This window comes from Phyllostomus discolor, chromosome 1 (genome assembly GCF_004126475.2).
Source record: "Phyllostomus discolor isolate MPI-MPIP mPhyDis1 chromosome 1, mPhyDis1.pri.v3, whole genome shotgun sequence".
Taxonomy (NCBI): Eukaryota; Metazoa; Chordata; class Mammalia; order Chiroptera; family Phyllostomidae; genus Phyllostomus; species Phyllostomus discolor.
The window spans coordinates 82,338,076-82,365,716 of record NC_040903.2 but is presented as its reverse complement, the minus strand read 5'-3'; the positions used below and the strand labels follow the sequence as shown (position 1 = coordinate 82,365,716).

General features: G+C 36.8%; 1 protein-coding gene across 8 annotated transcripts in view; it reads right to left on the bottom strand.

Annotated features, from left to right (window-relative positions):
- The window catches only part of COL25A1 (collagen type XXV alpha 1 chain), a 498,892-nt gene that overhangs the window by 222,870 nt on the left and 248,381 nt on the right, over positions 1-27,641 (bottom strand). For all 8 annotated transcript variants that reach the window (XM_036025482.1, XM_036025500.1, XM_036025468.1 and 5 more), the window contains one exon: positions 221-265. In XM_036025482.1, coding sequence (XP_035881375.1) covers positions 221-265 — 45 coding nt within the window. The remainder of the gene's footprint in view (positions 1-220; positions 266-27,641) is intronic.

Sequence of the window (27,641 nt, the reverse complement as noted above, 5' to 3'; positions counted from 1 at the left end):
AAAAATGAATTACTAATATTTTGCTAGCTTCTCCTTTGATGAAAATAAGAAGACAGAAAAATATGCTGGGTCTAGCAGAGACTTAAACACATACACACAGGCAGGCACACACACGTATGCACAGCCTCCAACAGGACAACACGATCATTAATTAGGAGGAGCAGATGCAGTAACCTAAGCACAACATAAATGACACGGAGCAGCTGAGAGGGAAACTTACCCGATTCTCCTCTTCGGCCTCTCTTACCTCGTTTCCCTGGAGGGCCTGAAATACAAAGATTGACTTTTTAAAAAAAATTTGGTTCCAAAATGGCTAGTAAATCATTTCTACATATTTTATTACTGTTTCTAGCTAAGAACACTCCCCACCCAAAAGGAACGAGATGTGTGTAAAGGCCAGCACTATCTCTGGTATGTCAACATGACTCTTCTGCTTCGTTTCGCTGTAAAAGTTGTGCTAGATTGCCCACCACCCGGTGTGACATAGGGACACTAAAGACTCAGAATTTGTGTTCATCCTGCCCGAATACCATCAACAAAGAATGACTTTGCTCAGCAAACTGGTAGGGTTGAGTTTCATGTTTCTTAGGAAAATTTCTGTTCTGAAGGTTTTGGTATAATTAATGATTAAAAGTACTAAGTACAAATGATTGGTTTCTCTTCAGTAAATTCCATCATGACTCCCCTGAAAATATTTTGTTGGCAGTGAGTTAAATGTATATGTTAGTAATGAAAATAACCTGACAAATATTTCTATTTTATTACATGCGAATTTTGATATATTAGAATTTCTCTAATTGAGAACCAGCTGAGTTAAAATCACAACTCTTTAATTAGAAAGTGTCTAGGTAGTAACTATAGGTCTCATTTTACTAACCGGCTAGCTCATAATTCTACTCAATAAATATTTAGTCTTTATAATGATTCCATTTTAAAAGTAGAAAAAACCTTTTTTCCCCCTGAGCTGCCCATGAAGACCACCAAGCTAGTATGTAGCAGACTTAGCACAAGAGTCTAGACATTCATGGCTCTCAAGCCATTTTTCTCAATTATATAATTTCTCCTCTCATTTCCTTGTGCAGGACTAGTTCCCATTGAATTATGGTTCCAGCAAATAGAAGGGGATAATTAGCCCACAACAAGAACTGAGGTCTTGTAATATTTGCTGGAAGAAAGAGGCCAAGGAAAATATAGGACTCCCTGGTTTTAAAGAACAAGCTGCTAAGTTGGACTGATGACTTCCAAGTCCTACAAAGTTCAAGACACATGCAGCACAGGCCTTAGCACCCAGCAGACCCTGAATGGGATCCCGAGCTACGAACTTCCACATGGAAACACTATCATGAGAAATGAAAACATCAGCAGGCCAGTTAGTTTCCTCTCAAGCCTGTACACAGAATAAGTCCGGCCAACCGTATTTTGTAAGAGGTTAAAAACAATCAAGCAATAAAATCAATCGAAAATATTAGGAGATGCAGCTTTGTAGGAGAGTCCGAAATTGTCTGTATTCTGAAATACAAAAAGGTTTTAATCCTATTTGGGACATTCCTAGCCAGATTGGAAGCAGAAGGAGTATCATGTAAACAAGTAAATAAACCTAATGGGATCCTAATGAGTATGAAAAATATACACCTATACACACACTCAAACACACTTATACACAGATATATATGGGGGGCAAAAGGAGGTTTATAGTTGTTCACACAGAAAAAGACATGCAGGTTATGATTTATTACAATAGCTTCATTAACTGTGTTTTGTGTCCTTACAACTGTAAACTTACATTTGCAAACCCCTTTATTGACATATTCTGATATGTAAAATGTCTGTAAGATTAAAGATCAGATTTTTTCTATTACAAAATCAAATAAACTAAGAAATTTTTAGCAACTACAATATACTGATGATGTCTGTGATCTGCGAAGTAGGAGTTACAGGTGAGGGGTAAGATGTGCATCTGCCCTGAAGAAGAAAATGAGTTGAAAAGATTAAAATAATACACATGAAAAATTCATTAGCAGCATGTTGTGAAGATGGTGTAATGAATTTAATGCTCTGATTTATTCCTTCTACTCTAAACACAAGGTCAATTATAAAAAGAAAAAAAACATTTTAAAAAGTACTTGTATATAAGAAATAGACCAGAAATGCAAAATTGAGAACAGAGATAAAACCATGGGCCTGCTGGGTTCTAGAAGTAGGCATGGTGGCTTGCCTACTTCTGAAGAATAAATGCTCCAAAATTCTCTAACCAGAGCCAGACTCTATCTGTCTGCCTGTCTGTCTATCTATCTATCTATCTATCTATTTATCTATTATTTTTAATCCTCACTGGAGGCACGCTCATCGAGTTTTAGAAAGAAAGGAAGGAAGGGGGAAGGAGGGAGGGAGGGAGAGAGAGAGAGAGAAATATCAGTGTGAGAGAGAGACATCACTTGGCCGCCTCCCATACACGCTCTGACCGGGGATTAAACCTGTAGCCTTTTGGTGCACAGAATGACACTCAACTAACTGAGCCACCTCTTCATGGCCAGACTCACCTCCTAAAGCCAGCACCATGGAAATGCTAAAGAGATGGTGCAAAAAAATCTATGTGTATGGCTTAAAGGTTGAGGAATAAAGACATTATCTCTCAACCAAAAAATGAAGTAAGCATCTGCTGATTTGATGCCTAATTCTATGATACGCCCAACATAAATCTGGTACAAGAGCCCTAAAATGTCATTTTACATTAAGTCTGGTCTAGAAGGCTGGGCGATCAGGTAAACACAAACATAAAATGGTTAAAAAGAAAGGGTGAACACAGAGGAAAGACAGGCAGACACACAGAGAAAACTATACCAAAATAAAAACCTCTCCCCTATTCATAATTAATACATAAACCAAAATTCCTAAAACAAAGAAGACATGACTTGGGGTAGTGAACACATAATACAATATATAGGTGATATATTATAGAATTATATACCTTTATCATTTTATTAACCAGTGTCACCCTAATAAATTTAATAAAAAGTAAAAACTTCAAAAACAGATAATGAAATCTAATTCTAAGAAAGACAGTACTCAATAATATCATAAATTCTTTCCAAGTAAAATTAATTAATTTTAAGAAAGCATCAGGAAGGAAGATGGCGGCTTTGCTCTAGGCAGCGTTTTTCTCGGTTTCTGTGAAGAGGGGGGAAACTCGCGGATCGGTGGAGAGGCAGAGCAAGTGGACTGGGTTACCGAATCACTTTTGAAAGCAGGACATCGGGGATTATTTCGATCACTGGAAAACCAGACGGTAGGGAGACTGCTTCGGGACAAAAGGGACCCGGGGATCAGTGCAGGGTCTGGGGGTGTGTGGTCCCCAGGCCCAGTGCTCCAGGGTCTGCCTCAGGGCTCCCGGGAGAGGGGAGTCGCTGCTCCCTCCACTGAATACGGGGGTTGAGCAACTCCAGGGGAAAACGTGTTGCTTGAAGGAACAAATTGGCCAGTTGGTCTGGGAAAAAATCGCCCAGGGACTATGAACACCCACCCAGAGACCTGGGAGAAGTGAGGGCCCCCAGCCAACACGACCGGCCCTGGTTGGGAAAGGCGCCAACACCCCTGGCCTGGTTGGGGTGCGGATCAGTGGAAAACAAAGAGCTGGGAAGGACTCTGCTAGAGCCCCATTGGGAGGCCTGACTCCCTGCACTGTGAACCTGGAAGGGTCGCTCGCTCCATCTGGAAGCCTGTCTCGCGCTCACTGTGAACTAAGAAGAGTCACAGCATGGCACTTGGGGTGATCCTAGAGCCCGATCTCAAAAGTTTGTGGAGGGGCACATACTTTTACGATTCCCAGGGGGGGCACATTGAATCCCAAAACATATCGAGTGCCTTCTGAGATCATAGAGCTGGAAACCTACAGGACCCCAGAGTCCGGAAAAGAATGCGGCAGTGAGCTCTAGAGAGCGAGTGTGCTCGGGAGCGCCCAGGGTACCTGACAGTCTTGCTGAGATCTGGCTGGGAAGAGAGAGAAGCATTTCAAAGGTCCCTCAGCCAGCCGAAGCCAGCAAGATCAGAAAAACTGGTCTGGCCAGATAAAAACCAACAAGAGGTTTTTCTTATTCTGTTTTGTTTGGTTTGGTTTGGTTTTTGTGGCTGTTGTTGGTTGCTTGATTTTATCTTGTGTTTTATGTGACATTTTATTTTTCAATTCTTATTATTTTTATACCTTGCAATCCCTTATGTTTCTCTTCCATTCATCCTAATATTATTCTTTCCACTCCAAATTTATCTCTCCTGCACTACATCTTCTGCTTTTCTTTCCTTTCTTTTTTGCAATCTTGCAAGTTACTGCAAATTTGTGTTATCTTTTTCTCACTTTTCTGACATTTTTTTATTTTAATAGTATTTTTGTATTCTTTTTCTTTCTGTATAATCTTCTTTGCTTAGCTGGTTATACTGGCATTTGATAGGTTCCCCCTGGTATCTCAGTCACAATGTGTTGATAATTTACTATTCATCTGTGTTCCATTAATACACCTCTCAAGGTTCTATACTCTTTATTCTTGTTATCTAGATCTCATCAATTCTGCCATGAGACTGTCACTTTACTGTTACTGTTAATAAGACCTAGTTCATACAATTGTAAATACTACTCAATACCCCTACCTGATCTCAGCCCATCTTGCAATTTTCTGAACTATACTATTGTGGGGGTTGTCTCTATTCTTTTACACGCTATTCCTATATACTAATCTTTAATCCAATCATACCTTAGAACCTGACCTCCCACAGCCTCACAGCTTTCTAGATACAACTAACAATCCTCTAGTCCCCAATAAGAGTCTTACCCTCTTTCCATCCTTTCTAAAACATGGATAGTGGGGTGGAGGATCACGGTTAACACTATAAGGAGCAAAAGGATAACCCATCTCTTCTCTACTGGCTGCTAATGTAAATATCATAGTAGAATGCATTGCTGTCTTAAACCATTTCGCCTTACTCCTCCAACTGATCACAAAAAAAAGAGTAGGGGGAAGCTGTGAACACCAGGATACACAAAGGAGATTGGACCACTGAATCTCACAAATATTCTACCACAGAAGTTCACACCGTAATTTCAGGGAATCAGAACAGATCAATTTAAGAAACAAGAAGAAAAAGAAGAAACCCACGAACAATGAGAAAACAAAGAAACAACCCCCAATTGAAGGGACATGAGGAAGCCTCAGGAAAAATGCTAAATGAAATAGAGGCAACTCAACTATCTGATAGTGAGTTCAAAACAATGATTACCAAGAAGTTCAATGAACTCACAATGAGCTATCAGAAATTAGAGGGAAACTACATCAATCTCACTGCAAACTATATGAACATGAAAAAGGAAATAGAAACTCTCAACAAAGGTCAAGAGGAAATGAAGAATACAATTTCTGAACTGAAGAACACAGTAGAAGGAATGAAAAGCAGGATTGATGAAGCAAAAGATCAGATTAGCGAGCTGGAGGACAAAGTAGAAAACAACATCCAGAAAGAGCAAGAAAAAGAAAAGAGGTTCAGAAAGAATGAAGAGGGATTAAAAGAAATGCAAGACAATATGGAACATAATAATATCTATATAATAGGGATACCAGAAGGAGAAGAAGAAGAGCAAGGGATCGAAAACCTAGTTGAAAAAATAATGGAGAACTACCCTAATTTGATGAGAGAAAAAGTCACACAAATCCATAAACACAGAGAGTCCCAATCAAGAGGAACCCAAAGAGGCCCACCTCAAGACACATCGTAATTAAAATGGCAAAATACCAAGACAAAGAGAGAATCTTAAAGGCAGCAAGGGAGAAAATAGAAGTAACATACAAGGGAGCCCAAATAAGGCTAACAGCTGACTTCTCAATGGAAACACTTCAAGCCAGAAGAGAATGGCAAGAAATACTCCAGATAATGAGAACCAGAGGTCTGCAACCAAGGCTACTATATCCAGCAAGGCTCTCAATCAAGATAGAAGGCCAAATAAGAAGCTTCCCAGACAAAAGAAGTCTAAAAGAATACACCTCGACCAAACCAGCTCTGCAAGAGATCCTAAAGTGACTGCTTTAAGGAAGGGAAGGAAAACAGAGAGAGAGAGAGAGAGAGGAACACACGTACATAAAAGAAAATGAATAAGTACCTATCAATAATAACCTTAAACGTAAATGGATTAAATGATCCAATCAAAAGACATAGATTAGCTGAATGGATAAGAAAAAGTGACCCACATATCTGCTGTCTACAAGAGACCCACCTCAGGATAAAAGACCTACACAGGCTGAAAGTGAAGGGCTGGAAACAAATCTTCCAAGCAAATGGACAGGAAAAAAAAAAGCCAGGGTAGCAATACTCATATCAGACAAAATAGACTTCCAAAAAAGGTCCATAAAGAGAGACCCAGAAGGTCACTTCATAATACTCAAGGGAAGAATCCATCAAGAAGACATAAATATTGTAAATATATATGCACCCAACATAGGAGCACCCAAATACATAAAGAAAATCTTAAAGGACTTCAAGAAAGATATGGGCAGCAACACAATTATAGTGGGAGATTTTAACACCCCACTATCAAAAATGGACAGATCTTCTAAACAAAATATCAACAAAGATATTGTGGCATTGAACAATACCCTTGATGAAATGGGCTTTACTGATATGTACAGAGCCCTCCATCCAAAAGAAGCTAAATATACATTCTTTTCAAATGTACACGGAACATTCTCAAAGATAGACCACATGATAGGACACAAAACAAGCCTCAAGAATTTCAAGAAAATTGAAATCATACCAAGCATTTTCCCATACCACAAGGGACTGAAGCTAGAAACCAACCCCAAGGAAAAAAAAACAAAAACACTCAAATTCATGGAGATTAAATAGCATGCTATTAAATAATGAATGGGTCAAGAATGAAATTAGGGAAGAAATCCAAAGGTTTCTGGAAACAAATGAAAACGAACTCACAACAACCCAAAACTTATGGGACACAGCCAAGGCAGTCCTGAGAGGGAAGTTCATAGTGATACAGGCCTACCTAAAAAGGTTAGAAACATTCCAAACAAACAACCTAACCCTACGTCTACAAGAACTCGAGGAACAACAACAAAAGCAGCCCAGAGCAAGCAGAAGGAAGGAAATAACCAAGATCAGAGCAGAATTAAATGACATAGAGACTAAAAGCACAATTCTAAGGATCAATGAATCCAAGGACTGGTTCTTTGAAAGGATAAACAAAATCGACAAGCCTTTAAGCAGATTCATCAAGAAAAAAAGAGAGAAGACCCAAATAAACACAATCAGAAATGAAAGAGGAGAGATTACAACAGATACCACAGAAATACAAAGGATTGTAAGAAATTACTACAAAGAACTGTATGCCAAGAAATTTGAAAACCTAGGTGAAATGGACAACTTTCTAGAAAAATATAATCTTCCAAAACTCAATGAAAAAGAAGCAGAAAGCCTGAACAGACCAATAACAACAAAAGAAATTGAAGCAGTAATCAAAAAACTCCCAACACACAAAATCCCGGGACCAGATGGTTTCACAGGAGAATTCTACAAAGCATTTAAGGAAGAGCTAACCCCTATCCTTCACAGACTATTCCAAAAAATCCAAAAAGATGGGAGTCTCCCAAACTCTTTTTATGAGGCCAACATCATCCTAATTCCAAAACCAGATAAAGACACAACAAAGAAAGAAAACTTCAGGCCAATATCACTGATGAACAGTGATGCTAAAATCCTCAACAAAATACTGGCAAACCACATCCAACAATACATTAAAAAGATCATACACCATGACCAAGTGGGATTCATTCCAGGGATGCAAGAATGATACAATATTCGCAAGTCAGTAAATGTAATACATCACATAAACAAAAGCAAAGACAAAAACCACATGATCATATCAATAGATGCAGAAAAAGCATTTGATAAGGTACAGCACCCATTCATGATAAAAACACTCGGCAAAGTGGGAATAGAGGGAACATTCCTCAACATAATAAAGGCCATATATGAAAGACCTACAGCCAACATCATACTCAATGGGCAAAAATTAAAATCTTTTCCACTAAGATCAGGAACAAGACAAGGCTGTCCACTTTCACCACTTCTGTTCAATATAGTACTGGAAGTTTTAGCCACAGCAATCAGACAAGAAAAAGAAATAAAAGGAATCCAAATCGGAAAGGAGGAAACAAAACTCTCACTGTTTGCAGATGACATGATAGCATACATAGAAAATCCTATAGACTCCACAAAAAAACTGCTTGACCTAATAAATGATTTTGGCAAAACAGCGGGATACAAAGTCAATATCCAGAAATCAAAGGCATTTCTGTACACCAACAATGAAACAGCAGAAGTAGAGATCAAGGAAAAAATTCCATTTGAAATAGCAAAAAGAAAAATAAAATACCTAGGAATAAACCTAACCAAAGAGGTAAAATACCTATATTCAGAAAACTATATAACACTCAGGAAAAAAATCAAGGAAGACACAAACAAATGGGAACATATGCTGTGTTCATGGATTGGAAGAATTAATATCATTATAATGTCCATACTACCCAAAGCAATTTACACATTCAATGCAATTCCCTTTAAAGTACCAATGGCATACTTCACAGACATAGAACAAACACTTCAAAAATTTATATGGAATTATAAATGACCCCGAATAGCTGCTGCAATTTTGAGAAAGAAGAGTAAAGTAGGAGGGATCACAATACCTGACACTAAACTATACTACAAGGCCACTGTAATCAAAACAGCCTGGTACTGGCATAAAAACAGGCACATAGACCAATGGAACAGAACAGAGAGCCCAGAAATAAACCCAAGCCTCTATGGTCAATTAATATTTGACAAAGGAGGCAGCAACATAAAGTGAAGTAAAAATAGCCTCTTCAACAAATGGTGTTGGGAGAACTGGTCAGCCACGTGCAAAAAAAATGAAACTTGAGCACCAACTTACACCATATACAAAAATAAATTCAAGGTGGATAAAAGACTTAAATATAAAACGTGACACTATTAAAGTCCTAGAGGAGAACGTAGGTATAAAAATCTCAGATATTTCACGTGGAAACTTTTTTACTGACTTGTCCCCTGGAGCAAGGGACATAAAGGAAAGAATAAACAAATGGGACCTCATCAAAATTAAAAGCTTCTGCACAGCTAAAGAAAACTATCAAAATTAAAAGAGAACCAACTGTATGGGAAAACATATTTGCCAATGACACCTCAGACAAGGGTTTAATCTCCAAAATATATAAAGAACTTACACAACTACACTCTAAGAAGACAAGGAATCCAATTAAAAAGTGTGCAAAGGACTTGAACAGACACTTCTCCAAGGAGGACATACAGAAAATCCAAAGACACATGAAACGATGTTCAATATTGCTAGCTACCAGAGAGATGCAAATTAAAACCACAATGAGATACCACTTCACACCAGACAGAATGGCCATCACAAACAAAGCAACAAACAACAAGTGTTGGAGAGGTTGTAGAGAAAAGGGATCCCTAGTGCACTGTTGGTGGGACTGCAGACTGGTACAACCACTATGGAAAGCAGTATGGAACTTCCTCAGAAAACTAAAAATGGATCTGCTTTTTGACCCTGCGATTCCACTGCTGGGACTCTATCCTAAGAACACTAAAACACCAATTCAAAAAACCTATGCATCCCAATGTTCATAGCAGCACAATTTACAATAGCTAGATGCTGGAAGCAACTAAGATGCCCATCAGTGAATGAATGGATCAAAAAACTATGGTACATTTACACAATGGAATTCTATGCAGCAGAAAGAAAGAAGGAGCTCCTACCCTTTGCAACAACGTGGATGGAGCTGGAAAACATTATGCTAAGCGAAACAAGCCAGGCAGTGAAAGACAAATACCATATGATCTCACCTTTAACACGAACCTAAACAACAAAACAAAGAAACAAGCAAAATATAACCAAAGACACTGAAATAGAGGTCAGGCTGACAGTGCCCACAGAAGAGAGTAGAGGGAATTTCAGGGGACAGTGGGAAGGGTTCATGGGAACAAACTTAAAGGACATATGGTCATAAAGTAAGGGGAGGGTGGTAATGGGAGGGAAGTGGGGAGGGGTGGGGGGCTGGATTGGGAGTAAAAAGGAGAAAACTGTATTTGAACAATGATTAAAATTAAAAAAAAACATAAAAAAAAGAACGCATCAGATAAAGGCTAATATGTTAATTAAGCTTTAAGAGCTAAGTGAAGAATTAGCATCCTTTAAAGGGCAAGATTTTAAATGAAAACCAGGAGAGAAAAAGAACAAGTGGATTTGAAAGAGAACCCTTTAGAAATCTGAAAATGAAAAATATAGTCATCAAAATTTTTAAAAATATAAACCAGTTAACTGCTAGCCTGGATATGACTGAAAAAAGAATTCATGTGGAAGATGCAAAATGCAGCTCAGAGACATGGAGCCAATATATCTATCTATGTATCTATCATCTATCTATATATCATCATCTATGTACTATAGTATGAATATTTGTGTCTCCACAAAGTTCACATGTTAAAATTCTAACCCCCAGAGATGATGGTATTAGGAGGTGGAGTTTTCAGAGGTGCTTAAGTCATGAGGCTAGAGCTCTCATGAATAGAATTTGTGTCTTGGTTTTTTAAAATATATTTTATTGATTATGCTATTACAGTTGTCTCAATTCTTCTGCTCTGCCCCCTCCACCCATTACCCCATTCCCTGTAGCAATCCCTCCCTTAGTTCATGTTCATGGGTTGTGCATATAAGTTCTCTGGCTACTCCATTACCTATACGGTCCTTAACATCCCGTATTTTGTACCTACAAATTTGTACTTCTTAATTCCTGCACTTTTCCCCCTATTTTCCTCCTTCTCCTCCCAACTGATAACCCTCCAAATGATCTCTATGTCTATGATTCTGTTCCTGTTCTGGCTGTGTGCTTAGTTTGTTATTTGGATTCAATTGTTGTTAATTGGGAATTTGTTGTCATTTTCCCATTCATCATGTTGATCATCTTTTCTTCTACAATTCCCTTTAGCCTTTAACATAATAATGGCTTGGTGGTGATGAACTCCTTTTACCTTTACCTTGTCTGAGAATCACTTTATCTGCCCTCCCATTCTAAATGAGAGCTTTGCTGGACAGAGTAATCTTGGATGAGTCCTTGCTTTTCATCACTTTGAGTACTTCTTGTCAGTCCCTTCTAGCCTACAAAATTTCTTTTGAGAAATCAATCAGCTGACAGTTTTATGGGAACTCCTTTGTATGTAATTTATTTTGACTTGCCAGCTAAAGCATAAATTCAATCTCAGGAATCCTACATTCAATTCTGGAAAATTCTCATCTATTACATCTTTAAAAAGTTTTTCTGCCATTTCTTTTGGATTCTTTTATTGATACAAGTAAAATTTCATTCCTTTCTTTTAAAATTTTTTATTGTTGTTCAGTTATAGTTGTGCTCATTTTTCTCCCATTGCTGTGGAATGGATAGATACATGGATAGTATCTCAGTCCGTTTGGGCTGCTGTAACAAAATACTGGCCAGTTATGAACCAGAAAGAGGGTCCTCAGCAGAAGACAACCATCATGGCTCCTTGATCTTAGACTTCCCAGCCTCCAGACAGAAAGAAACAAATTTCTGTTGTTTATAAGCCACCCAGTATTTTGTTATAGCAGCCCAAACAGAATAAGATATTACTCATGTATCTATTCATTTTAAGAAACAAAGTTTTACTTATATCAATAAAAGAATCCAAAATAAATGATGGGAGAGCCTTTTTAAAGATATAATCATTGAGAATTTTCCAGAATTGAATATAGGATTCCTGAAATTGAATTTATACTTTAAGTGGTGAATCAAAATAACTCATAATTAAGTGCATGGAAGGAGAAACTTAGGAATATTGAAGGATAAAGATAAAATGTTACAAACTACCAGAGGCAAACTTACCATGGGAAGTACTTTTTCTGCTCACCCATAACAAGGTGCCAAGGAGCCCTTGATTTTTATGACAAGTCTTAGAGCCTATAATTATATTTGTTTATTAGAATTAGTTTGTCACATTCCCCTAAAGAACATTCCTTTTTAATGGTAAAATGTATTAGGTAAAAATACTAAACTGCATTAATACCTTAAAAATAGTTTGAAAAAAACTTTTAGAAATGATATTTAAAGGAAATCAGTGTACAAAAGGGATCAATAAAACAATAATTTTTTAAGAAATCAGGAAACAAAGATAAAATATGTCTGCCTAAATATTGAATCAGAAAACTTAGAGAAATGAATCAAATGCTGTGGGAAATATGCTTATTATATTTAAAATTGAGAAAAATAGAATCTAAGGAAAGTAAAAAGATATTTGGCAAGACAGATATTTATTAAATATGACAAAGTTTTACTAATAATATTTGAGAGAAAATGAAGCTAGGCTAAAGAGAACATGGGAATCTAAACTCTACTTGATTTATGAAGAAAATACTAGATTTCGGAAGAAAGTGTTATAATTACTATAAGAAAGAGAGGACTGGAGTGAGCATTATACTGAGTTTAGGGAACTAATAGATTATATAAGATACTCAGTAAGGCATAAATAAAGATCTTGCTTATAAAAAGAATAAATAGAAGTTAGGAAGAAGTCTACTGGGCAAATGAGACAATTTTATAATTGCTTCTGAATTTAAGGGTAAGAATAATTAAATTATATGGATGGAATAAATTTGACAATGGATAACTAGCAGATTACCAGAGTGAGAAGATGAAAAATCAGGAAAGACAAACGACTGCCATTTCCTGGACAAAACTGCTGTTAGCAATAGTTGAAAAAGACAGTGGCCATTTCCATTCCAAGCTGAGTGATGAAGTATGAGCCAGGCATGAGCTGTAAGAACAAATATGGAAGCTGGAACTTGACTCTTATTTACTGAATTTGGCCAGATCCTTGGCAGCAGAAATCATCAGTGAATTCTATCCACAGAAAGACATGACTCTGCAAAAGAAATTGGTTCAAGAACATGAATAGAAAGAGAAAAAGCAGGAGCTATCAGCAACAGAGGAAGTGAAGACTCACAAGCAGAGATTTCATGAAGTGAAGAATGAATTATAGAATATAGAGGAAGGCTATAAAACCAGAGTGCTCCTCATGATAAGAAATTTCATGATAACCGATACTGTTCATGCTTCAGAGTTTTTACTTGAAAGATGATGCAAACTGTCAGCCTGAGATAAAAATTAGTAAAAATTAGTGTAATGGTAATTCTTTAAAGATGTGTCCAAAAACCACTCCTCCCTACTGAGTACTTTATGTACCGGTAATAAGGCTCTTCTCTAAGGTTAGATAAGTGCCTAGCAGTAAACATACACCTACATAGGGGCTTTTCCATGGTCTTAGGGGGTGGGTAGTTATTGAAGGTATCTGGAATACCCTTATCTGGTGTATCATATAAATTACTTGTCAATTCTAGTCCTATTACTTGGATCTGTTCACTCTTCTCCAATCCTATTAGTATTTCAAGTTGAGCTTAGACATAACCTTTCTGGGTACTCTGAGAAGAGGGTTTTTTTTTTAATCGGGATGTTATTTGTATTTTAAAATATTTTTACATCTTATAAATATTTACAATTGAATGCACAGGAAGTGTTTGAGAAAAGTTTCAGAATTCATAATTGGCAGGGTTTTTTTTTATCTCTTGCTTTCTATTTCAACACACATTTCAGGCTGTGTCTGCTGCTTTTTGGAGAGAAGAAATAATGTGACAGAAACAAAGGGAAGATATCACCTTAAAATGGTTTAAAGACTTAAACATAAGAACTGAAACTATAAAACTCCTTGAGAAAAATATAGGAACAAAGTTCCTTGACATTGGCCTTAGCAATGATTTTTTAGATATGACACCAAAAACACAGACAACAAAAGCACAATGAACAAGTGGGATCACAGCAAACTTCTATACATCAAAGGAAACTATCAATAAAATAAAAACTCAACCTGCAGAACAGGAGAATATATTTACAAATAATACATCCTCTAAGGGGTTAATATCCGAAATACATAAGGAGCTCCTACAAATCAACAGCAAAAAAATAATAAAAAAATAAACCCAGCTTAAAAATGGGCCAAGGACCTGGATAGACACTTCTCCAAAGAGGACATACAAACACCCAACAGGTGTGTGAAAAGGTGCTCAACATCAATAATCATAACACAAATGAAAGTCAAAACCACAATGAGCTATCACCTCACACCTGTCAGGACGGTTATTATTTGAAAGAAAAAAAAAGAACAGATGCTAGAGAGGTTGTGGAGAAAAAAAGAATCCTGTTGGTGGGAATATAACTTGGTACAGCCACTATAGGAAATAGTATGAAATTACTATTTTAGAAACAGAACTATTATATGACCCATTATATGATGCAATTATATAAAAAATTGCATCTTTTAGCCAAAGGAACTAAAATAAGGACCTCAGAGAAATACTTGCACTCCCAGGCTTACTGGAGCATTTCCCACATAGGCAAGATATAGAAACACAGTCTATTGAGAGATGAATGATTAAGAAAAATGTTAGGTATGTATACATACAGTGGAATATTATTCAGCCTTCGAAAAGAAAGAGATTCTGTCATTTGCAACCACATGGATGGAAGTGGAGGACATCGTGCTAAGCAAAATAAACCAGATACAGAAAGAGGAAAACCGTAATGATCTCATCAACATGTGGAATCAAAAACAGCCAAACTCATAGAAGCGGAGAGTAGAATGGTCATGCCAGGAGCTGAGGGCGGAGGGAGGAGAAAGGAAGAGGCGATGATCAAAGAGTACAAAGTTTCAGTTATACAAGATAGTAAGTTCTGGAGATTGACCATAAAGTGTAGTACCTATAGTTAATGATACTGTACTATACACTTAAAATTTTTGAAGAGAGTAGATATTATGTTAAGCATTCTTACCACAAAATAATAATATTAATGACATTAATAACATTAATATTATTATTATAAGAACAGGAAGAAAATTTGAGGGATGATGGATATGTCTGTGGCCTTGATGGTGGTGATAGTTTCACAGATGTATACTTATTCCAAACTCATCTAGTTGAAAACATTAAACATATGCAGCTTTTTACAATTCAACCATATCTCAGTAAAGTGGTTTTAAATAAAAGAAACAAAGAAAAGGCTCCAACCCGGGTGATTGTGCTTAGGTATGTTGTCATAAAAACCTGAGATCAGGGAGGAATGTAGCCATTCACTACACCATGGCCTCTTGGCCACTGCTGACACACACCATTAGGAAGTTAACTCCTGACCAAATCTCTGTTAAAGGAGGCAATGAACACACACAAGAGTGCGGACTAGGAGCGCGATAAATATCAGCCCCTTTTTTTGCTTTATTTGTATCTTTTGTATGTAGTCATTAAGTGATCATAACATATTTGAATGTTCAGGAAGAAATGCTGCAAAAGTATGTGAATAAAAGTGTGAGAGATTAACATTACCATTAATTGTAATATTTGAAGAGGCAATTTAGTATAATGGAAAGAACATGGCAGAAAGAGGTAAAAGGTTTTTGCTAATGTGGAAATTGAGCTAATTTCCAATTAGCCTCTTTGATTTTAGTATGCTAAAATAAATCTGGTAAATAGCACCAACTCTACCACATTTATATGATTATTGTGAAGATGAAAACTGTAAAATACCATACACATATGTTAGTAGAATGTTTCCTTTATTTTTATTAACTACTGTGAAGTTTATTCACTATATCCATGCTGTATTAGTTTGTCAATAAAATAGTAAGACTTCTGAACAATTTGACACATCCTAATGAAAAACTAAAACTTCTTACAAGTTTCATCTCCAGAGAAACAGAGATTCCTTAAGGACATCAGAGAAAATGCCACAAAATACTTCAAACAGTACATACTCCAAAAAGCAAATACTCTTGTGTAGAGTTCTGAAGGCAAAGGACGGAGCAGGAGGCTGAGCTTGTGGTCAGGGAGAGGAAGAGTGGGTGAGAAGCGGCAAGCAGAGAAGCCCCAAGGGCAGACACAGGCTGAGGCAGGGAGGCCTGCAGGAGAAATTCGTGCACATCCAGCACGATCTCTCTACCCCAGTGGATCCCAGGAATAGGTCTCCAACAGCTGCAGAAGGCTCTAGGGAGGGAGGGACCTGTCTGGGCACATAGGAGACAGGGATCATCCTTTCTGAACCATACTCCCCATCCTCCAGCTACTTTCAGAAGACTAAACCAGATTTACCTTCAGATCTTTTGGATTAACCTTACAAATAGGCACAGATTAATTTCAGAGCCTTCCCCAAAGTCCCCGCACCTGCTTGCTTGCTGAATGCCTGAAATTCTTTCAATATACACCAGAGCCTTTCACTCCACAATTAGAAGCAAAAGCTATATAGCCAATAACTGGTAGAAGTAAAATATTAGCCAAAATTTATTTTCTCTGTACTCACGAAATGTCTGTACTACAACGTACCCGGGAGGTGATAACAGGCCAAAGTTTTTCACACTGTGCTTCACACTGAACCATCCGAGCAGCTCCAATTTGTCATACTGAATTACAACCACTTGCAGCAAAAGTTCACAGCTAACAAGTTTATAAATCAATGATTCATATTTCTGCAAATGTAATTGAAGTGAAAACAACCCGCTGAAGGTCCCACATAGCAAAGGCTAGCTTCCTGATTCCACGCTCAGTGCTCTGACTTCCCACGCTGCCTCTGCTTTCTACGCTCGCACTCCGTGGACCGAGACTGGACACAATTGGCACACACTTTCTGAGCAGCTTCATTTTATCCCGAGCCTGCCTCGTATTTTTCTGGCATACTTGCTTAGGCAGATGTATTATTATTGACTGTTATTGCCTCCCACTAGACTGGGAGCTTTTGACGGTAGGAATTCTCTTGTTCATCCCTGTATCTCTAGCAAGTGGCAGAGGGTTTATCACTTGATGAACATTTAAAGCACAGGTGGCAAACACAAGGCCCTCCACCTTGTTTTATCTTGCCTGGCACTTTGTTTCTACCTGTGGCAGCACCGAGCTCCTTGCCCCTAGTTAAGGAGTAGTTACATTTATATAGTCCTAAAATTACATCCTTACATCTGGCCCTTTGATGGCAACTGCAAGGCTGATGTGGCCCCCGGTGAAAATGAGTTTGACACCCCTGCACCCCAGAAAATGAGTGTCTCTGGGCTGTTTGAAGCCTGCCAACATCATTTCATACCATGCTAATTTTTAAAAGAAATAACTTTTTTTTAACTCAAGAGATTTATTTCACAAGACATTTTAAATCAACATGTAGTTCACCATACATAACGTAACACAGGCTCGCTTTTTTAAAATATCTTTTATTGTGTATGTTTTTGTTTTAAATCTCTTTGTTTCTAATCTCCACAGAATGTCAATTTATAAAGGAAATTTTATCATAATAAATGTTAGGCATTAATTTTACAATAGCCATGCTCCAAAACTCTCACTATAGAGTATTATCAGATATATGGTATTTATTTAAAGGCAATGAGTTCAATTGAAAAGTTGTGAAAATATTTTTCCCTTTTTTTAACAACACAAGAGACATACTAATGTCTCAGGTATTCCACTGTTACATGTTATTTGAATAATCAAAAATACATAAATGGTTTGTTAGAAAAATAATTCATTACTATTTTAGTTATAAACAACAAAAATGAAGTAGCTGAATTTTTATTTTCATGCTCTAACTAGGCCATAATCATAACTTTAATAAGGTTATAAATATCTATAAGGTACTGACTCCCTAATATTAGTAATTAGAGTTGTGTTAAATTTCTAAAGAGGATTAAAAGAAAACATATCTTTAAATTAATTTTATGAGCTTATTTTCATAAATATACTTATTTTCTAGCTTTTATACCAGAATTTTTTGACAATTTTGAATAAAACTTATGAAACATAAAGTATACACAGAAATTGTGCTCAATAAATGGGAACAAAACACTGTGACTCATGGAAGGTATTTTTAAAACCTCCCTCCAGTAGCTAATAAATGAGTGTATTAACGGTGTGCACACTAGGCCACCTGAGCCAGTGGGAAGCACGTGAGTGTACACTGGTTTCAATGCAAATGCAGTGCCTCCTCGGGGTAGTAGCCAAAACGGTTTGAAAGTCACTGGTTTAGAAGGAACTGGACCAGTCATTTCAAAACACACTTCTTGTTAGGAGAGTACTGAGGTGGCAAGGCATGACCTTCTGGAAAAGTATGTTTCATCTGTCCTATAAAATACACTACTCTCATAAAATACAGTTTCATCCATTTATATACTTTTCCAGTTTTAACAATTTCTATGAAATTTTGAAAATAAATAGACACAAGTTAACTTATACCAGAATTGTGGTTAATTCATTCATTATTTGATCATTAGAGTTATTTTTAACTGGATCAGTTTCTAGTCCTTGTAGCAAAGGCCAGAGGGCAAACACTGCCTTGTGACCCTTCTTCCCAGTTCTCTCAGGGCAAGGTCAGTTCCAGCTGGTGCTCAGTTTAAAGGAGGCATTTCAAGTTTACCCAAGTGTTAACTGACATTTGTATACTTTTATAACTAGGGGAAAATGACTGTATTTACAAGACAATTGGATGCTCTCACAAGAACATACTGGGAAACTACGACACTTCAACAATAAAAGAAAGGGGTTTCCAGACCAAGTGCAAAGAAACATTTCTGAGCTTTACACAGATGGTCTGTTTCCAAAAAATGGAATTACAGCAAATGAGGAATTGTCTTTGTTGCTGTTTTCAATATTTAGATAATAAATATAGCAGATTATTCAACAGCAACTGTTTACGCTACACAGAGCTCAGTGTTGCAGCATGCTGACTTTAACAAGACCTGATGTGGCACGGTTGTTATTCCTACCGTTCTTCTCCAACACGTGAAGTGTTTCATTATTACAGCACCACAGTGCTTTACCCATGATCCTACAGGAGATTTGTCATGACAGCTTTTTTTATTTGTTTGCAGGGGAGGGGGCTGCAAAATGTCAGAGAGCAGGGTTGAGAGACAGGAAAGATGTGGTTTTTTGTGAGTTTGTATGCTGTAACAATAGTACTTATTATACATACAATGAAATACATTAACCTCTAAAAAATATTTAGTTCCCAAGCCTGCAGAAAAATTTTAATGAGTGCTCTAGATTCCGTGTTTCCAATAGAATGTAGAGTGGTAAAAAGATCTTTTAAAGATGAACAGGATTTTTAGGGAAAAAAAAACAGAAATAACAATAACAGGAAAAGCAGATAATGGTTGAATATAGTTTGTTGTATGCTCAATATATTAAATAATATTAATTCTTAATTTATTATAGATTGAGACGATCTTTCTTATGGGAAATGGAACAAAAGTAGGCTAGTGGAAACTGGGATTTGTTTTCATTAACAGCTTTGCAATGTTGTAAGCTTTTGCCAAACTGCTCATGGATAAATTGTTCATGGTAGTAGCACATGTACCATTTGTACACATGTAAATGACCCACATATATTTAAGCTAGTGTTAAATGAATTTCTGAAAATATCTATTGCCTAAAGCAGTCACCAATAGGAAAAATAATCATAATAGAAGTGGTTTAACACTGAAAATCGGAGATGGAGAATGAGTCAACAAAGCATCTAAATGAACACCAGAATAGGAGTAGAAATGCTTAAGAGGGAAAGAGCAACAGGGATGTCCAAACGTGCTGAACAAATGTCAGATGGCATGAGTGTACTAACACAATCAGAGCAGCAATGGTCAAATAATGCTGTCTGTGGAAGCCAGTGAACCTGATCACCACATAGTGTCAGGGGCAAAAAAAAATTCTTGGATATAACAAAAGGGATAATGATGAGAGTTAATATTTATGGGTGTTCACCACCCCTCTGGCATTTGGCAAGTACAGTCCATGCATTGTTTCACTATTTATACTAGTTGTGGGATCCCAAAACAATTTTGGAAGGTGATGACACAGAGAGGTGAAGGGACCTGCTCACCATCACATATCTAGAAAGTAATGAGGTGCGGACTCACACCAGCAGCCTGACTCCTGAATTGTAAACTATACAGCTAAAGACTTGCTGTCTACTGAGCACACTGTGGATCACTGTATTTTCTGATGCAAACATACAGTGCTGCCGTTAAAGAAAATAGGAGTTTTAAATAAACTTAGAAATAGGTTCAAGAACATTTGTGAAGGCCTCTGTTTACAATCTAGTTCATAGGCTTATTTTTAGCTTTTCATTTTAAATGTAAAATAATCATGAGAAATTGCTGACCAGAAGTTAATAAACTTATTTTACAAAGCTAAAAATGAACTAATCTCTCTCCACCCACTGAAAACACTCAGGGTTAACCCAGGGGGATGTGATTCACACATATTTATGTACCTGCTTAGTTAATGTACTCTTATGCCATGAGGCCTGCTTTTAAATTTGAGTGTTAGTAAGGGCATTTGACATGAGATCTGTTCTCTCAACAAAATTTTAGGTGTGCAATAGAGTAATATTAACTACAGCATGCACACACACCAGTTTTAACAAGTCTGTTTCATATGTTTCAGAATGAGACAAATAAAAATATTCATCTTTTAGAAATAAAGAATAGTGTCTATCTTGTTTACCATTCTGTTCTCACTGCCTGGCACATAATTACATGTTAGTTAAATGAATGACTTTTTTTAAACAGCTGAAACAATAACACTTGTAGTATTTCTTCTGATTAGAAAATAAAAAGACAGCAGAGTACAACTTTTGAAATTAGCCATATGGACATATGCTCGAACTCAATTCTTCAACATACTAGCTGTGGGGCTTTGGGCAGCTTTGTCTTGTAGAACCTGTTTCTACATCTACAAAATGTATATAATATCTACCCCACATAGTTTAGGTATTTTCTCTTCAGCTCTAAATTCTTACTGCTCTCTCTCAAATTCACCTGCATACAATTGCTAGGGTAATCATCTTAATATATTTTCATCATGCAATCCCCATGAAAATATGCCTCCATTAAATATGGGAAGACGTACTTATAAGATAAGGTTTTCCCACTAGGAAATCCTGACCCCAGTAGTTCCCAACCCCAGGTCTCCATGCCAGGTATCTCTTTTACCTAATTCCTGGCTTTTCATCATTCTTGTCCTCTCCCTACTTAAATTTAATTTTTAAAAGATACAATATAGAAATGATAATCCTTTCTCCCTCACCATGTATTTGGTCCATTTTTCTCCTCTGAACTTTTTTCCAATATATCCATGAATTGATATAGATTCTGCATTCTTGCAACATCACTACCAGTTTAATAAACATTTTAATAGAGTTGTTAAAGTAAAAACACACATTTTTTACTATTATTCTTGGCTTTCCGAATAGCAGTATCATTTAGTACTTCAAACTACTGTTTAAGGAGGAGCTGCTGTTTGCCCATATACAGAACTAATTTGCTCAGTACTATGATGTATTTGAAATGTCCATGTACATAAAAAGTGCACTACAAAATGTCAAATTATCTTGTTAAACTAACTAGAACAAACTACAGTTCAGGTCAGGGTAACTGTGGGCCTCCCATAGAAATGCTAACATGGGTGATCTTTACCAGAAAATCAAGTCCCATTTGGCCATTTAAAGAGATACTTGAAATCTCCTAACCACCCCACTGAGTTTCAGTGCCTCCTTCAAAATACACACAGTTGTTTCCTTATGGTTAAATCTCAGATTCATCCTGACAGGAAAATTCCCTAGGATACAAAACATTATGAGTAGATTTCTATGAATAAAATGCTTCCCCATATGATTTCATAATAACTCTGGCACTTCACTGCTGCTATACACATCACACAGTGAGCAAACATTTTCCAATCAAACTGCAGAAGGAGCAGTCCAAGACACACAATTTTAATTTGGGGGTTGAATTAATTTTAACTATTAGTTCCTTTGTTGTATAGGAACTAATGAAAAGTAAAAAAAAAAAAAGAAAAGAAATAGAAAGGCTTTTATTTTGGTAGACATACATTCTTAGGGCCTTAAATAATAAAGGAAACATAAACCAAAACCTTGGCTCTCTATCAGGCATCCTTTGTTCTAACCAAGATGGGAACCTCACAGCATGCCAAGGTTCCGATGTGTGTCAGGGGGCAACAAGTAATATGTCTAAGGCCTAATGATAAATGCCAGTCATCCTGAAAGGCCTTAGGAAAGACCCCTGATAAAGCAGACCAGGAACTCTGGAACTAATGATCAGGGGTGAAAGTTCAAGAGTTATACAACTTTAGGTTCTGATACAGAGAGGGTAATTTCAAAGTAGGATTTGAATTCTTTCATTTTGCAATTTGTTCTCATAAGAGTTTTTTTTAAATAGAAGAGTTTAAAATATGGCATTTTATTATGATGCCAGGTAATATTAGAAGGAAAATATAAACTGTAGTAAATATAGAAGGAACTGTGATGCTCAGAAATGGAGTTGGTTCTATGAAATCTCTTTTATGCTGCTCACTTAGTAAAATGACTCACATTTCTAATGTGCCCATAAATGTTCTCATTGGGTGTCTTTTGAAACTCAGAAGAAGGTATCTTGAATAAGACAATTTTACAATATAAGTAAACTATATTTCTTACTGAAAGAGTGTTGTGTAAAATGTTCAATAGAATAAATTTTCATTTATAGTGAATCTCCATATCTTTATATGACTGTGAACAAAAACAAGGAAATCAGGATCTTAGTTCATTTTGACGCTACTTATTGCATCATATTGATGTACCTGTATGACTCATTTGGGTCATGCAATATTCACCATCCTCCAGAATCAGCCTCCTCATTCCATAGTCATTAAGAAATTTTCAAATTGTACTGGTAGCTTTGAAGTTAGTCATTAATACTCAGTTAAAAAAATCATTTCTATAAAGAAAATAAATTCCCTAGATACTTGATTGAACTTGATCGTTCTCTGAATACCTGAATATATTGAGATAAAGATGGGCATATCTGAATGAGCTGTTGAATTTGAAAATACTTTAATTTAAGGAATAAACAAGAATGCCTTGTTATCAACACTGTGTATGTATGGTTTCTTCCTGGAAAAATCTCACAATCTTGTTAGAGATAACAAGCCCTAAAACAAAAACAATTAAAGAACAATGTTAGCCAGTATGTAATACAGTGTTATACTGTATTATATGGTATGCAGTGTTACACGGTTTTTGCTATACCACAGAAGCTCAGAGAAGAGAATTGGGAGAAGCTTCGAGAGGTGAAATTGTAGGTTGACTTTAAGGAGTAGATATAAAGAGGATAAGGCAAGCTGTGGAGTGGGTCAGGAAGAACACAGCTAGCCAGGTGCACTGCAGCTAACCACGAGACACCTCCACTGGAATTTGAACTTCTGTTTGAAAAAGGCTGGATGAGTAAAGTGGGTCTAGATTATAGAAGGCCTTAAAATAGGAGAAGTCAGGAAATTCTCCAGTAAGTATTAGGAAGCTATCGCAGGTTGAGTAATAATATAATGACATGAAGAAGTGGTATCTGGGGAGGACAAACCTGGCAGGAGTTACCAAAGTTGATATGAGACTCTTACCAAAGCTGAGGTATAAAGTGATAAAAAGTATAGTGACAATGAGGACAAAAATTAGATAGCAAAAGTAATTTTGATTTAAAAAGAACCAAGCTGGGATATTTAACTAGATGTAGGGAAGGAATAGGAGAGGTTGAAAGCCAAAGGTGGCTCCAAGGAGTAGAGCCTTATAGAATAAAAGATTGGTGGTACTATTTCTGCATGTTGAGGAGATAAAACAAAATGTCCCTCTATCATTAGCACAACAGTCAGATGTCAACCTTGGGCCTTGAAAACAGCATCAGAATATTGTCATGTTATTGTGAATTAAATTCATCACAGAGTCTTTATTTTTTTTTTACAAAATGTGATCCATAGCCCTTTACACTTGAAGGTGTAAGCCCTAAAACTTGGAAAACATTGGTCTTGTACTTGAACATCTATAGCATCAGGGCAGTTTCACAGACATTATTATAATGACTTGCCCAGGTGAAATGGATAATAATGTGATGATAATATTACATAGTCTCTGACAACAAAACACAAAACTGAGGTTAAACCTATTAGGGTTATTTGTATCTTTTTACTGATTCCCTTTAAAGTCTGTGAAATTCTTTCCAATATTTCCACTCACATATGAGTTAATTCTGGATTTTCATCAATGGAATATTGATGTGAATTATCCCTGAAATAAGGACACAGCAGGACTGATTAATGGGTTAAGAACCAGAAACCCCCTACGCCTCATTGTCATTGTTTTTGCAGAATCTTAGACTTATCTGTAACATGAAAAGACTGTACTAGAGCTCCTTCCAACAAAATGCTTTAATGAGAAACAAAAGAAAATAATTCATTTCCTAACTAATGGCCACACTGATCTACCTACAAAAGTAGCACTCTAGGTCCCCCAAAGTAAATGCAAGAATGCCAATTTAGTCCAAGGATTTCACATCAAACATGCAGATATAGCATTACATGGGTATAATGATAGTAGTCACTACTGTATTTTTTAGTGGTATCAAGTGTGGAGGTCCTGCCTTGAGAAGGTAGAAGGTAGAGGCAGAGGGAAGTTGTATCAAATGCAGTGGTAGGAGAGTCAGCCAGAGCCAAGAATTCATTGACTTTTCAGAACTGTGGCAAGAACTAGGCAGCAGTAATGAATGAGAGCAATGTGGTCTGCTTCTTTCAGGCACATCTAACCCCTAGGACTGATGGCTGCAGCTGAGAAATTCCATGGGGATTGAGGAGGGGAAGTGCCCAGGGCATGATGCAGGCAAACAAATCCCTCTGGAGTCCTAACCACTCTGCCTGAGTACACACAACCATGAAGCACAGTTGTTTGATCTTGCCACACACCCTGCCTCCCTCGTGAAGAAATGTTCGGAAGTAGGATCACTTCCATTCAATTGCATCACAAGCTATAATAAATCAGCAGACAGTCTTTGTTCACCTTTGTCAATTATAATCTAACCAGATAAAGCTCTACATTCCAGAAGAATGTAAAAAGCTGTGTTCTTTAGGTGCCTGACAGAAACATTTTGTTGAATTTTTGTACTATAAAATATTGATGCAGTAACCTAAATAACGCCAAAGGTTTAAAAATACTTTTTTGTGTGCTTTATGGATATATGTATGTGTGTGTTTCAAGAATAAGTTTGTTCTCAATTTTATTCCTTAACTTCTAATCTGTTTGATGAAATAAACAAAAATACTGAATATTAATTTAGAGGAAATAATATAATGATTACTAAATAACTTCTATTTTTATTTTTCTCCAATTTCGTCATTAAGCCTAGATTTTCTAAGCTAAGTTTGGCAAGGCCTTCTTTATGGTGATAGATTAAAGTATTCACTGTATGGCAAGGTTTTTCATTTCACTGCAGCAACCAATGATGAAATGCAATATGCTCAGATTAAAGGTAGTACATAACTACCCTTTTGTAACAGTAATATCTTTGGTGAATACACACATGCTACCAGTCATTTAAATCCAAAACCCCAAGCTGAGCAGAGTCCCATCAAAGTCTTCACATGTCCCACCTGCCCGAGGGTGATACATATATCATTTGAAGCAAAGCTTAGTGACAGCTGCAGAAATATACTCAATGAATTTAAAATAGGCAGCAATCTAGAATAATAGCAGAGGAAATATCTGAGCATTTTTAAATAAATGGTAACACTCCAAGTGCAGAGCTGATTTGCAGCTGGTACACATCGGTACTACCACACCAGTTGTTAGTAGCCAGTATTGTAGTCTCCCCCATCAACCACCACCAAGTACTTCTCTTAATACGCTGACCATCCAGGCTCCTACCTTGAAACCTCCTGAATCCCCATGCTAAAGAGGAAAGACCGGGCCCAGCAGGTGATATTTCAGACTCTATTCCAGCATGAAGGCTGGTATCTCTTCTGATTTTTTTGGAGCCTGTACCATACTGCTTGATCAATATTTTTAATACCACCTTACTCACCTCCATCATCATTATAGCACTTAATATCCTGTACTGTAATTTTTCTATACAAGTCAACTTCCATTTACTATTCTCAAGCACCTGAGAACAGAGGATAAGTCTGATTTATCTTTGAGCCCTAGTGTCTTGGAGAATGATATAATGTTAATAGGTGTTTGGTGAATCTATGAATGAATGAGCTATAAAAGTCAAACTTCATTATGTCACTTTGAGAATATAACATACAAATGTAAAAATATAATTATTCTCATTCTCATATAGCATTTGTGATTACTTATAAGGATTTTCCTGTAGACACATGTAACCTTTAAATTTTCTTTGGCTTTCATATAGGTAGTAATGATGAACCAAAAATCCCAAGAGATAAGTCTTTTGAGTTACTTGTGCTTTATATCCTACTCCTGCAACTTTCTTAGGGAAGTGTAATTGGGTTTATGAGACCATCCTATGAGTATAGAAGTATAAAACATTTTAAATCCTCTTTCATCTGACTTAGCATAGAAATCATCTTTAGGACTTGTGTTCTTCAAGTATCTGTACTTTCTGAATGTGTACAATTCCTGAGAGACCCCACAGAAACCCCAGACCCACCTCCCCCACTTTAATGGGCAGCCTCATCATGTAAACACACTGCAACTCTTTGACTCTTAGGAAAATAAACACTGAAAATGTTTTTTAATCTTTATAGCATTTTAAATGCTTTGGTGCCAAATAGTAACCTAAATTTTGTTTCATAACACTGGGGACCATTTCGGATATCAGGAAGCGCAGTGGAAAAATCTCCTTGCAGAAGAATATATTCTTCATCTCCTGGTGAATAATTTTTGTTTTCTTTTCCAAAGAGTAGTTTATGTACTATGTTTAGGCCACGCATGAAAGTAATATTTCCCTCATGAGACAGCCTTTGGCTTATGCTGATTTTTTGAGGCCAAGATTATGGTAATGATTTAAGGAGGGAAAGAAGCAAAATGGAATAAAAGGAAAAGTTGGAAGAAAAGGGATTAGAGAGGTGAAATTTTTCCCAATCTAATTTAATTCAAAGTATAATAGAGAGGAGAGTCAGATCTCAAATAAAACCAAAGACACTGGGATAGTGTCTTCATCAGGTAAACAATGTTTTACCCGATGCACCAAAAGAATGGTAAAGGGTCCAACAGTAATCTAAAACTGAAAACTTGTCTTCTAAGTTAGGTCCTATTCTACGAGATACCCAGAAGTCTACTGGGGCACGTGCTGCTGCTCTGAGCAGCTCCTCGAGGCCAGCTGTGCATATCTTCAGTAGCTTGGAAGCTGGCCAGTGTAGTAAGCCCCATGCTGGACTTGGAAAACTAATCCTCTCTATTATTGCTTTTTCACAGGTGGGACACCTGCCCTTTTCTTTTATCAAGGTCTTCTTAATGACATGTTATAGGCCCCCCAAACTCAACACAATGTTTAGATCATTCTATTTGAATGAAAAAAATAAAAGCAATGAAGAAACACTAGTAATGGGTAAGTCGGATATTTAGTCTAAGGCCTGGTGCACATGCAACAGATTTATCATTTTTGACAGAGTAAAAGGGAAGGGGGAGAAG